This window comes from Lethenteron reissneri, chromosome 14 (genome assembly GCF_015708825.2).
Source record: "Lethenteron reissneri isolate LAM-NWPU_2019-01 chromosome 14, ASM1570882v1, whole genome shotgun sequence".
Taxonomy (NCBI): domain Eukaryota; kingdom Metazoa; phylum Chordata; class Hyperoartia; order Petromyzontiformes; family Petromyzontidae; genus Lethenteron; species Lethenteron reissneri.
Genome location: NC_083792.1, coordinates 7,202,411 through 7,216,697, shown reverse-complemented (window position 1 = coordinate 7,216,697; position 14,287 = coordinate 7,202,411). Strand labels below are relative to the sequence as shown.

The following is a 14,287-nucleotide window of genomic DNA, read 5'->3' as shown; positions in this document are numbered from 1 at the left end:
GGCTCTGATTGGCTTAGAAGGCACGCGGTGTGCTTCTCGGGGGTGGGGAACGTCCGGCCCGCGGGCCGTATAAGACCCGCAAAACAGAGGTTGCAAACGGGTTTTGATTCCTTACCCGTACCCGTACCCGGCCGCACCAGGGTCGCAAACGGGTACCCGTACCTGTACCCGGCCGGGTACGGGTAGCCGGGTATCGGGTAGGGTACGAGTATCGGGTACCCGATTGTGACCTCTGCCGCAAAATCATTTGGTCTGTTCCAGCCATCACATTAGGGGTGAGTTATTGAAATGTTTGACCAAATATAACAAGCTAATTTTTAAGTTGATCATTTTGTATGGCCCGCGAATGATGTTACACATATCCAAATGGCCCTTGGCAGAAAAAAGGTTCCCCACCCTGGTGAGGTGTTCGGGTCACCGAAAGATCCGAGGAGGTCTTTTTCGGCGACGGTAATCGTGTGTTGGGTGGGTGAGAGGGCCGAGCTTGGCTGGAGGGAAAGGTCTGGGTTACACGGCCAGGGTGGGAGCACCACGTGGACTCAGTGCAGGTGTTGGTGTTGGCAGCAGAGATCGTGCTGGAATTACACGTGGCAATGAATGTGCATCGCGAACGTTACGTGAGAGAGAGAGAAAGAGCAGTGATTGAGTTGCTGTACATGAGTTCCCCTTTCTACAAGCCACGCTGCCTACATTGTTGTCGCTCTCTTAAACGGTGAACGAACCCCCGAAGTAAGTCGGCGGCAACGCCAGTTTGGAAGTCGCTTCCAAGCCAATTGCTTTGTTCATCGAGAGTTCTGCACCGATGGCCGCCCGGGGCGACACTACCACGGCCTCACGCGGCGTGGGCTGTATCCTCCAATCGTTCACGTGCCGGTGCCCGGGATGTCGAAGCCGCTCACCCTGAAGCGGAAGATGCCGCAGTAGTCCGTGCCGAAGTCCTGTCCCGCGGGCACGACCTGCTCGAAGAGGGCGGGCTCCAGCGTGAGGGACGACATGGCGGCCAGGAGCCAGCAGTCCCCTGCGGGGGGAGGGTTGGGGTGGAGGTGGTGAGGGGGAGTGAGGTGGGTGAGGGGTACGGGGAGACGGGGAGACGGAGCCGGGGGGAGTGAGGGAACGGGGTGGGGTGAAGGGATAGGGGGAACGGGGTGGGGTGGGGGTCGGTGGGGGGGGTGAGGGAACCAGGTGAGGTGAAGAGGGATGTGGGGAGACAGGGGGTAGGTCAGGGGAAGTTAAGTGGTGAGGTCAGGGGTGAAAGGTGAGGTGAGGGGTAAGGAGTACTGGGGGTGAGAGAGGAGGGTAGGTGGTGAGGGTTACCTGGCAGGGAGGTAGTGAGGGTTTTGGCTGAGGGTGTATGATGGTGGTGAAGGGTACTGGGGGAGTGGTGAAGGAGCGGGGTAAGGGAGAGGTTAGAGTCACTGGCGGGAGGACAGGTGAGGGTTACTGGGAGAAGAGTGGTCGGTGCTTCAAGGTGAGGAGGTTGGTGAGGTGGTGAGGGTTACATGGGGGGGGGAGGGTGTTGGGTGTTTAGGTGAGGAGGTCGTGATGAGGAATGGGTGGGTAATGGTGAGGTCGTGAGCGTACGTGATACATGAGAGGTGGTGAGAGGTGCATGATGAGCCGGTGTCGATCGGCAGTGGTGAGCTCCTCTCACCCAGATCTCCCTGACATATGTCTGTTGTTGAAGCTCCGTCCAGAAGGAAGAACGGCTTTGGGCAAATTTCCTACGGGGGAGAGAGAGAGAATCGGGGCGAGTGGGGTAAGCGTAGGGCGTGAGCGATGGCTTGGGGGGGGGGCGGTGTGAGTGAATGTGGTCTATGCTACAACGTGGCGCAAGTGGTAACACTTGAGCCAGTGACTGGAGTACGTTTTATTGCACGTTGGCTCTCGCGGCCAATATGATCCATAATCGAGGTTGTTTTGACCCGGAGTAGAACCGTCTGTGCTGGCTCACCAATCACTCTGACCGCTGATTTTTACTTTGAATTCTATCCAGATGTGACAGCGGCAGAATTCCGGCTCGGCTTAAACATGTGATTTGTAAACGGATCTGCATTGCGGGATGGGGTGGGGTGGAGGTTGTCCGTATCAGGGGTCTTCATTGAATGGTAAGTACTCAGCGTCGGCATTGGGGGTCTGCAGTCAGTATTAGGAGGGCAGTATTAGGGGGCCAGTATTGTAGTCGGGGTCCGGATATCAGGACGGGTTTACGGGGATGTTTTCGATTTTCGTAAACTCAATGCAGATGCGCGCGCGTGTGTGGATAGGGATTGGTATGTTTTCTGTTTTTTTGTGCGTGGAATTCGGAAGCACATCCCTCATACGAAGAAGACACAGACCACATGTGTCTCCGCACACCTACACGTGACCCTAAATCAACTCTGCAATGCACACACGCACCCAGCCACGTATGCTTCAGGTGTCTGATAATTGCTCTGCATGACTCAATCGAGACGGATTTAATTACAAAAACAATAGTGTAACTCCACAGAGCAACAACAAACACAACACCGCTCACGACGTTAAACACCGCCACGCGGGGTTGTTTTCTTGTTTAACCAGCCGTGAGAACGCAAGAGGATGAGTCACATTTGCAAGAGGTCACCAAACTGACGCGAGCACAACACGACATGGTACAGGAATTAAGGCAACCGAAATCTGCGGAAAAAGAACATTGCTGCCTGAGAACTCCATAGCTGACCACCCCTGATCAGTGCCCTACCGCATTACAGAGCAGTTCAGACCGTATTGGTCACCCCGTGCCCCTTGTACATCTCGACGTTCATCCTACAAAGTCTCATCACAAGGGAGAAACACAAACAAATAGACGCATATTCTTTGGTTCTTTCGGTAAAGCCACGTAGATAGAAACTAATTTGAATAATAAAGTGAATAAAAATAAAACCAGTACACTCGCTCCGATTAAGAACCAGGCTACAGTCTACATTAATGGTTTATTATTATTTTTTTATCCACTTTATTTTTGTTATTTTTGTTATTTTTTTCTAACTACGTGACTTTACCGAAAAAACCAAAGAATATGAATTCCAGCAGTCACGAAAGTTTTCAGTCAAAATCAAATATCGAAACAGCTGTTCGCCGTATGTGTGGTGCCACAGCGACGGGGCCGCTCTGCCGAGCCAGGGAGCCGCCCGGCTTCCCCCACCGCACTGCCCCCAATCACCCGCCCCACATAAGCACACACCCGCACGCATCCCCCCCCCCCCCCCCCCATAGAGCTGGAAGGGAAGGTTACCTGATCGACCGGTTTTTATCCGAGAGACCCTTATCGGGATTAATTCTCACGGTTTCCGGCGATCAGGGAATTGGATGACCTCCCCGTGCTACGTGGTACCGCGGCGCTGCTGCCGGCCTTAATATGGTGTGGTCGCGGCGTGGGGCATTCGGCCACCGCGGTTGAGGCGCATTTCCCCCCACACACACCCCCACGAGTCGACGGGGCAAGCAGGGGAGGCACGGGACAGCATGAATAGCGGGGTCACAGGGGCTGTTGCGCATAGTCATGGAGGGTTGGGATAATTGCGCTTGAGCGCGCAAGCCCCATTGGTAGGAAGGGTAAGGGAGTAATTAGGATTTACGCCTTGCACGCAGCACACTGATTAGCATATCAACAGCGCCTGGGGACTGCCGTGCGCGGGCTTGGGGTGCACGAGCCCATTGTTCAGCGCAGCATCCCCTTTGGGAGGTAGGGAGGATAAATAGAGGAGCGCAGAGGGGAAATCGCTCTCTTACTCCAGCGCCAGGCGACCAGACGCAGCTCGAGCCAGCGACCCGGACGTCCGTGCGACGCACCGAGGCACGCGGTTAACAGAAGGATCAGCGGACCGCCGTGGACACTTAACAGTGAGTAAGAAGGGGAATTAGAATCATAGCCGATAAATAGGGAATAGGTACAGGTTTAGTGGAATAGGCCAGCCTCGTCGACTCACTGATTCAACATCAATTCGCAGGTGGCATATAATAAATCATTAATAGCGAAGCGTGGTCTCGCGTGATCTTGTCGTGCAGTGTGAGCGTGTGGGTGCGCTGTGTGCACAGTGGTTCGCCACGTGAGTGAGCGCTGCGCGGAGCTGAGCGCGCGGGTTGCGTGTGGGAACGCGTGTGGTACTGTGTGTGCGTAAGCTCGCGGCGTGCGTAATCGGCGTACCCCAGGTGCGCGATTGTAACGTGAGCGGCCAGCGCGGCGCAGAGAAGCGCAAGAGTGAGTGCCGTACAGAGCTGTGTGTGTGGGTGTGCGCGTACGTAATTAACCATGCCTGCTACGCGGACCCGCGGTGGAGTGGAACCCTCGGGCGACGGCTCCCACACCATGGGTGAGGAACTTAGCAGCGGTTCGCTTAGCAGCGGGGGGGCGATTGATGATGCTAGCCCGGCCGTTAGCATTATCGAGGGAGGGATTTCGGGGGCTAGCGACCCCCACAAATTGGTGTCAGAAGCGGTACGGACCCCCGCGTTACCTCACGCTAAAATAAGACTAATATTTACCGGCCGGGGGGCCCCTTCGTGGAAGGCATTCGCCCGCAATCTCTTAGGGGCCAAGGAAATTAATGGATGGACGGACGCGCAGGCAGTACGTCAACTTAATATGAATCTTGATGGGCGGGCAGCCGATTTTGTAGAAGCGTTACCCGCGAGCGCACAGACACAGCTAGAGGAGCTGATGCGCCGACTCGATCAGCGTTTTGGCACGCGTGACGAGGAGGAAGCAAAATCGGCCTTAGAGGCGCGCCGGCGCCAACCTGGCGAAGATCTACGTGATTACGCCGAGGATGTGCGTGAGTTAACAAAGATCGCACGCCCGGGGTACGCAACTGATGTTATTGAGGAACTGGCCGCCGAGAAAATCCAGCGGTACCTGTCTCGCACGGCGTGGTGGCAGCCAGACATGAGCTGCCCACGTCTTCCGTTTAACACCCTTGTCGAGCGCGCACGTAAGTGTGAAAGAATTCACAGCGAACGCGCGCAGCTCCGGGGGCTGGGACGAGAGCGCGCCATTGCGAGCCTGCTCTCGGAAGACGAGGAGGAGGGACAGGAGCTCGCGAGGACGGTAAGGGGCCGGGAAAGAGAGCCACAGAGACCCAACGAGACGACCCCGGGGTGGGTAGCCGGGTTACAGGCCGGCATGGGAGATATGATAACCCAAGTAGGTGAAAGGGTAACCCAGGTACGCGAGGAAGCAAATACAAATATGACCAAACTGCAATCCTCCGTTGAGACCATCCGATCCGAAATGGGGGACCTACGCGCCACGGTGGGAGGGTTATCTGGGAGGGTAGCCCGACTAGAGGCGGAGGGTGGACAGCGGCGTAATGGGGGGGGAGGGAGCGGACAGGGGACCCGCTACGGAACCGCCCCCCCTCCCCGGGCATGTTATATGTGCGATCGCCGAGGGCATCTAGTGAGGGACTGTCCTGAAATCACCCGAGCGAGACAGACGCGGGGGGTTAAACTCCAACGCCCCCTAGAGAGCGGACCAACTAGGGGTGCAATCGACGCGGTCCCGATACAAATGGACGATAATGAGAATAATGGCGAGCGAGTGATCTCCACACAGGTTCCAGCAACAACGCCCACGGAAACGGTGACTCCTGGCGACTGGCTGCGGGAGCTGGTGGCGGGGATCACGGGGGCCACGTCGCTGGTGGAAGGGGAGGTTAACGGAGTGCGTACCCGAATCCTGCTGGACACGGGGGCGGTGGCCTCGCTCGTGAGCGCAGCGCACTGCAGCGCGATCGGGGTCGACGTGCGTCACCTGCAGGCACCGGACCGCGCGCTGCACACTGCGAGCGGAGCCGGAATGGGGCTGCTGGGGAGAGCCACCCTAGAGGTCCGCATAGGCAGTCAGGTGTGCACCCAGGAGTTCTACGTGTCGAGTGCGTTGTGTCACGAGTGTATCGCAGGTACCGACCTCTTAGAACGGCTGGGACTCAACGTGCAACCCCGCCAGCGATGCGCCACCATGGAGAGCAACGGCGAGCGGATACCGTTCCTGGGACGAGAACCGACGCGCCGCCGCTTTGCACCTGTGGCCGCTATCCTGACGACGGCAGTCACCATCGGCCCGCTCACCGAGATGCTGGTGCCGGTGGCAACATCCCCCACCGACCCCGCGCTCCGACCATCAGGGGAGGTAATGCTAACTCCTCACCCGGAGTTGGCAAAACGGTATGGGGTTGTGGGATCCGCCACGTTGGTAAACGCAGATGGGGACCGATTGTTTATGCGGATGTTTAACCCCCACAATACCCCCGCGATACTGCGACGGCGCACCCCGATAGCCACAGTACACCCCCTGCACGCACGCCACTCTAACGACTCGGTGTTCGCACTCTGGGCTGAGGACCCCGGTCGTCCTGAGGGTGAGCAGGACCTGGCCTGGCGAGTCGGCCCGACTCCCCGAGCCGAGGTCGTTCCCCTGCTCGACGCGTTACATGTACCATGGGCGGACTTACCTAAGGGAGAGGCCGATCGGCTGCGCGAGTTACTGCGGGAGTATGCCGACGTGTTCAGCGAACACGACTCGGACGTGGGTCGGACCGACCTTGTTAAGCATCAAATTGACACCGGTGCAGCCCGACCCATCAAACTCCCTGCGTACCGAGTGGGCGCACCCGAACGCGCCCAAATCAAAGAGGCAGTTGGGGACATGCTTCGCGATAACATAATTCAGCCCTCGGCGAGCCCCTGGTCAGCCCCGGTGGTACTAGTAACGAAAAAGGATGGGTCAACCCGATTCTGCGTCGATTACCGTAAACTAAACGCAGTCACGCTCGGCGATGCCTTCCCCATACCTCGCATCGACGACACCTTCGACAGTCTCGCAGGAGCGCGGTATTTTTCCACCCTCGATCTGGCGTCCGGTTACTGGCAGGTGGAGATGACGGAGGAGGATCGGCCAAAAACAGCATTCACCACCCCGATGGGCCTGTTTGAGTTTCGAGTGTTGCCGTTCGGACTCACTAACGCGCCCGCGACGTTCCAGCGGTTGATGGAGTTGGTGATGCGGGGCTTGCAGTGGGAACAGTGCCTGATTTACTTGGACGATGTGATAGTGTTCAGTAGATCTTTGTCTGAGCATTGGTCCAGGCTTCGAGAGGTGTTCCAGCGGCTGCGAGCGGCTCATCTCAAGCTCAAGCCACGTAAGTGTTACATCGCACAACGCGAGGTGGGGTACCTCGGGCATCGCGTCAGCGAGGCAGGCGTGCGCACCGATCCGGAGAAGGTACGCGCCGTAGTGGAGTGGCCACGGCCAAGGAATCTGACGGAGATCAGATCATTTTTGGGGCTCGCCACCTATTATCGTCGATTTGTAAAGGGATTCAGCGAGATTGCACGCCCCCTCACCCAACTCACCTCCCCTAAGCACCCCTACCAGTGGACGGGGGCCTGCCAGACGGCCTTCACCACTCTCAAAGACCACCTCACCCACGCCCCCACCCTCGCTTTCCCCGATTTTACCACCGATTTTATTTTGGACACCGACGCCTGCAGCAGCGGGCTGGGCGCGGTGTTGTCACAGGTACAGGATGGGGCGGAACGAGTCATCGCGTACGCCAGCCGGACCTTGAGTGGGGCCGAGCTGAACTATTGCGTGACCCGCCAAGAGTTGTACGCCGTGATTTTCGCATGCAAACAGTTCCGACCGTATTTGTACGGCAGGAGATGTCGCGTACGCACTGACCATTATGCTCTGCAGTTTCTTCTTACATTCAAGGAGCCTCGGGGGCAGATGGCCCGGTGGTTGGCGCAGTTGCAGGAGTACAACCTGCAAATCGAGTATCGGGCTGGCCGGACGCATGCAAACGCGGACGCCTTATCGAGGCGACCCACGGTGTACTTCGAGACGAGGGCGGAGGAGGCCTGCCCGTGTTTCACGGGGGGACGCTGCCGGCAGGCAACGGACCCCCGAGAGGCCGCGGCCACTGACCCCCCCCCAGCGAGGGAGAGTGCAGTGTGCGCCACAGAAACCCTCACAGGTGGCACTGAGGATCCCGTCGACCGCCCGGCAAGCGCGGGACCCGCGGCTCGGGACCCGATCGGACGGATCCAGGAGGACGTCGGCTGCGCCTTCCCGGGCCTAAACGACGAGCAGCTGAGACAGACCCAGCAGCGAGATCCGGATCTGGCGGCAGTGGAGGCGGCACTGCGGGAGGAAAAGAGCGCCCTACCAGGACCCTGGAGCGGTTTGTATGCCCGGTTGTGTGTGCGGAACGGAGTGGTACGGGAGTTAACCGAGGCCGGCCAGCCGGGGGGCATCTGTGTTCCTGCCCAGGTGCGACCCCAGCTGCTACGGCTGGTGCATGACCACCCACTCGGGGGCCATGATGGGGAACGGCGCACCCGGGAGACCCTGCGTCGCCAGTATCTCTGGCCCAAATTGGCACAAGATGTGGCCGCCTGGGTGCAGGGCTGCCGGGCCTGTCAGCAGTGTGGGCAAAAGCCGGCGAGGTACCAGGTACCCCTGAGGCCGTTCCGAGTCAGTCGGACGAATCAGTTGGTCGGAATCGACCTGCAGGGGCCCTTTCCACGATCCCACCGGGGCAACCGATATATTCTCGTAGCGGTGGAATACTTCACCCGCTACCCCGTGGCGGTGGCTATCCCAGATAAAACAGCCCTTGTAGTGGCCCGGGCCTTCGTGGAAAACTATGTACTTAAGTGCGGGATCCCCGAACGAGTCATTACCGACCAGGGTAGTGAATTCGAGGCCGAATTATTTCAGGCGCTGTGCCGAGAGTTCGGGATCCAGAAGGACCGAACCACGGCGTATCACCCCCAGGCGAACGGGATGGTAGAGAGGATGAACCAGACTCTGGCCGGGAAGCTTAAACGCATGGCGGCCGCGAATCAACAGGACTGGGACGAACACCTTCCCTATGCCCTGTTCGCCTACACCACCGCCGTTCACACCTCTACAGGACAGACCCCGTTCCTAATGATGTTTGGTCGCGAGTCTCGCCTGCCCGCAGATCTGCTGTTCGGTGTTCCTCCGCCGCAACGGGAGGAAGGGAGCCACCCCGTGGAGCACTTGCTGGAGACCCTGCGAGGGGCCAGGGGCCGAGCCTGCCCGCACGGAGAGGCCGCGCACCAGCGGCAAGAGCAGGGCGCCCGACCCCGTATGGAGCCCCCCTTCTACACTGCGGGCTCCGAGGTGTGGCTGTACACTCCCCGCGTCGGTGCCGGACAGGTGGGGAAGCTGACCACCTACTGGCGAGGACCCTGGATTGTGAGACGGCAGATCTCACCATGGACGGTGCTGATTCAGGGAGGAGAGAGGGGCCGGGAGATGGTGGTCAACATCCGCCGACTGAAGCCGTGGCGAGCAGCCCCCGAGGGGGGGAGCCCCGCCGTCCAAGTACCCCGAAACCCCGGGGTCCCCCCACCCCCCGTGCCCGGGGGCCTCGCGCAGTACATGGGCCCCACGGAGCCCCGGGCTCCGAGGGGCCCCGGGCGGGGCCGGGGGCGACGAGGACGGCGACCCTTAAACCCCACCGCCTCTGAGTTTGTTCCCCAGCCCGCAGGTGCCAGAGGCCGAGGGGAGCCGTTGGAATGGAGGAGGAGACCCCCGCCGGAGCCCCAGGAGACGGAGCCGCCACCCCCGAGGCCAACCACAAGGGCCGGGCGAATCCCGCGGACCCCGCGGCGATACCTCGTGGGGGCAACCCAGGCGAGGTGCTCAAGTCAACCCGGGACGGGGACTGGCACCCCGGGGGGCTATGTGGTGCCACAGCGACGGGGCCGCTCTGCCGAGCCAGGGAGCCGCCCGGCTTCCCCCACCGCACTGCCCCCAATCACCCGCCCCACATAAGCACACACCCGCACGCATCCCCCCCCCCCCCCCCCATAGAGCTGGAAGGGAAGGTTACCTGATCGACCGGTTTTTATCCGAGAGACCCTTATCGGGATTAATTCTCACGGTTTCCGGCGATCAGGGAATTGGATGACCTCCCCCGTGCTACGTGGTACCGCGGCGCTGCTGCCGGCCTTAATATGGTGTGGTCGCGGCGTGGGGCATTCGGCCACCGCGGTTGAGGCGCATTTCCCCCCACACACACCCCCACGAGTCGACGGGGCAAGCAGGGGAGGCACGGGACAGCATGAATAGCGGGGTCACAGGGGCTGTTGCGCATAGTCATGGAGGGTTGGGATAATTGCGCTTGAGCGCGCAAGCCCCATTGGTAGGAAGGGTAAGGGAGTAATTAGGATTTACGCCTTGCACGCAGCACACTGATTAGCATATCAACAGCGCCTGGGGACTGCCGTGCGCGGGCTTGGGGTGCACGAGCCCATTGTTCAGCGCAGCATCCCCTTTGGGAGGTAGGGAGGATAAATAGAGGAGCGCAGAGGGGAAATCGCTCTCTTACTCCAGCGCCAGGCGACCAGACGCAGCTCGAGCCAGCGACCCGGACGTCCGTGCGACGCACCGAGGCACGCGGTTAACAGAAGGATCGGCGGACCGCCGTGGACACTTAACAGTGAGTAAGAAGGGGAATTAGAATCATAGCCGATAAATAGGGAATAGGTACAGGTTTAGTGGAATAGGCCAGCCTCGTCGACTCACTGATTCAACATCAATTCGCAGGTGGCATATAATAAATCATTAATAGCGAAGCGTGGTCTCGCGTGATCTTGTCGTGCAGTGTGAGCGTGTGGGTGCGCTGTGTGCACAGTGGTTCGCCACGTGAGTGAGCGCTGCGCGGAGCTGAGCGCGCGGGTTGCGTGTGGGAACGCGTGTGGTACTGTGTGTGCGTAAGCTCGCGGCGTGCGTAATCGGCGTACCCCAGGTGCGCGATTGTAACGTGAGCGGCCAGCGCGGCGCAGAGAAGCGCAAGAGTGAGTGCCGTACAGAGCTGTGTGTGTGGGTGTGCGCGTACGTAATTAACCATGCCTGCTACGCGGACCCGCGGTGGAGTGGAACCCTCGGGCGACGGCTCCCACACCATGGGTGAGGAACTTAGCAGCGGTTCGCTTAGCAGCGGGGGGGCGATTGATGATGCTAGCCCGGCCGTTAGCATTATCGAGGGAGGGATTTCGGGGGCTAGCGACCCCCACATATGGACCTGAAAACCCAATATCGCCGTGCAAGAATACGGGGCAAACCGTTTGGGTTGACAGTTATGGAACTCGACTATATTGCACTAACATACTCCATCACCAAACACTCACCATTCACCTACTTACCAATCACGTCTTGCCAAAACCATCCCACACACACACACGACTACATCGCTTTTGCACCCCATGTAACTCGCATCGCACACCCGTCCACCCACTGTCACGCCACATGCACACCACACCCTCACGCACGAAACACTGTCAAATTCACAGTTCATCTTGTGTAGGCGACATGGGCACATTCTGTTCGCGAGCACCTATTAAGGTCGGCACGGCGCACGAGGGGGCGGTTTGTCTCCCCAGTGCTGACGTGTACACACTGCACCAGGAACTCCTCGTTTAAGGCTGAGTCGTCCTAGGGGAGCCCCGAGGACCGGATCAATAATACGACACTGATGTTAGCCGTGAGCGGTAATCGAACTCGGGTCGCCGCAGTTCGCGTCGCTGTGCCACGTCCCGCCACACACCCACACACACCCCTCACACACCCCACACACACACACCCCACACACACACCCCACACACACCTCACACACACACACCCCAAACACACACCTCACACCCGCCACACACACACACCCCACACACACACCCCCCACACACATCCCCCACACACACACCCCTCACACCCCCCACACACACACACACCCCACACACACCCCCCACACACACACCCCTCACACACCCCACACACACACACCCCACACACTCACACCCCACACACACACCCCCCATACACACACCCCACACACACCCCACACACACACACCCTTCACACACCCCACAAACACACCCCCCACACACACCACCCCCACACACACACCTCTCTCACACCCCACATACACACACCCCTCTCACACCCCACACACACACACACACCCCACACACACCCCACACACACACACCCCGCACACACTCCACATATACACACCCCTCTCACACCCCAGACACACACACCCCACACACACCCCACACACACCCCTCTCTCACACCCCACACACACCCCTCTCTCACACCCCACACACCCCACACACACACACCCCACACACACCCCACACACACCACCCCCACACACACACCTCTCTCACACCCCACACACACACACCCCTCTCACACCCCACACACACACACCCCACACACACCCCCCACACACACACCCCGCACACACCCCACATACACACACCCCTCTCAGACCCCAGACACACACACCCCACAAACACCCCACACACACACACCCCTCTCTCACACCCCACACACACCCCTCTCTCACACCCCACACACACACACACACCCCTCTCTCACACCAGACACACCTCTCTCTCACACCCCCCACACACACCCCTCACTCACACACCCCGCACACACACACGCACACCCCTTTCACACCCTACACACACACACCCCTCTCACACCCCACACGCACACACCCCAAAACAAAGACCCCCCCCCCCACCGTATAGACTTCAACAGGCTGTAGGGGCAAGTGCTGTCAGCGAGCACCTATGAAGGCCGGCATGGCACGCGTCACACACACCACACACGGACCCCAAATTCACACGCACACCACATACGCGCCCCCATTCGTACATCAAACACCCACGAAAGACACCACACCTATCATTTCACACCGAAGACAGATCCCCCGTATAGCCTGTAACAGACTGTTGGGGCAAGTTATGTTAGCGAGCACCTATGAAGGCCGGCACGGCACACAATGGGGTGGGTGGCCAACATCACGCCCGGCCGCCTTTGTCTCCCCAGTGGCGATGTTTACACACCGAACCAGAGTACTAATTTAGGGCTGAGTCGACCTCGGCGGAGGCCCAAGACCGAATTCAGAAAATCGTCACTGGTGGTGTTGACCCGTGTGCGGGAATCGAACTCATTTGAGGCAGACACACACACACCCCACCACGAACTTCATCCACCGACTCCGCCCGGGTCTGGAATCAAACCCATCCACCCCGACCTCTACCACTCACCCGGGGCCGCAGCCACTCGAGAGGCGCCTTTTCTGGAGCCGCGGTGGTCCCTGCTGGGGGTCCCAGGGCTTTTGGCTCCGCGGGGAAGAGTGGGTCACAGAAGAGGGCTTTCTCTCTCTTGCACTGCGCCCGGAGGGACCCCCAGTCCTGGCTCAGGTGCGGCTCGGGATCTTGCGCCGAGCCGCGTGTTGAGTTCGTCTGCATGGCAAAGGGCGCTGCTGATTCTCGCACGCGCAGCTGGGAGAGGGAGAGAGAGAGAAGAGAGCGGCAGAGAACCTGGGAGGGGGAGAGCACAGCACGGCAGCGCAAACGGACTTTGAAGAGTTGGAGAGCAGTAGGAAGAGGAGGAGCGTGAATAGGAATGTGGAATGGGGTTGGGTCCCTATGTCCCTGAGGCTACAACTCTGTAATGAGCGCTAGTTGCAACCAGCCCCTCCTTTCCTCCCCCTTCAATCCTTCAGTCCCTCCTTTTAATTACTCCCCAATTCCTCCTTCAATCCCTCTGTCCATCTCTCAAATACCTCCTTCCCTCCCTCGTTCAAACCATCTGTTGATCACTCCTTCAATCCGTCCATTCCTTCCCCCAGTGGCCTACCGTGGTTGCAAGGAATGAAATACCCCCCCCTACTCCAGCCTACCCCCCCCCCCTCCTTTTCACACCCCCCCCGCCCCCCTCTGTCCAATTCACACACTCCCCCAACTCTCTTCACAGACCGTCGCCTGGGCCCCTCTGCCCTTTGCGCCCGGTGCAGTTACACCGCCTGCACACTCCACAGCTACGTACACCAATGCCCCCCCTCCACTCCCTCCTAGAATACATCCCTCCATCCCGCATCCTTCACTCCCTGCCCATCGCTCTCCGGAATGATAATTCCACAATGGGATTGGGGACTCGCCCCAGTTCCCCAGACTTATGTGACACTGGAAACCGGTTTGTTTTATGGGCCAGTAGTTGCTGATTTTACTGGGCTCGTTTATCGCACGATGAGGGTGGTGGTCGTGGCAGCAGGAGCTGGTTAATTGTTCTGTTCGAAATATTCTACACCTCCAGTGCTGTTCCGAGTTTCGCAATCGGCGTCACGACACATCTTCTAAAGGCGACGAATCGATGCGGAAATCTCGCCGAGCAGTGCGACCCTGCGTGCGTGTTGGAGAAAGGCACGCGGACGCGG

General features: G+C 59.3%; 1 protein-coding gene across 1 annotated transcript in view; it reads right to left on the bottom strand.

Annotated features, from left to right (window-relative positions):
- The window catches only part of LOC133342325 (calpain-8-like), a 32,691-nt gene extending 19,122 nt beyond the window's left edge, over nt 1-13,569 (bottom strand). Inside the window, exons 1-3 of the mRNA XM_061551411.1 lie at nt 13,116-13,569; nt 1,652-1,721; nt 900-1,018 (exon numbers count right to left, since the gene is read on the bottom strand). Of these exons, the coding sequence (XP_061407395.1) occupies nt 900-1,018; nt 1,652-1,721; nt 13,116-13,319 (393 nt within the window). The 5' untranslated portion in view covers nt 13,320-13,569. The remainder of the gene's footprint in view (nt 1-899; nt 1,019-1,651; nt 1,722-13,115) is intronic.
- Between the last annotated feature and the right edge of the window lie 718 nt (nt 13,570-14,287).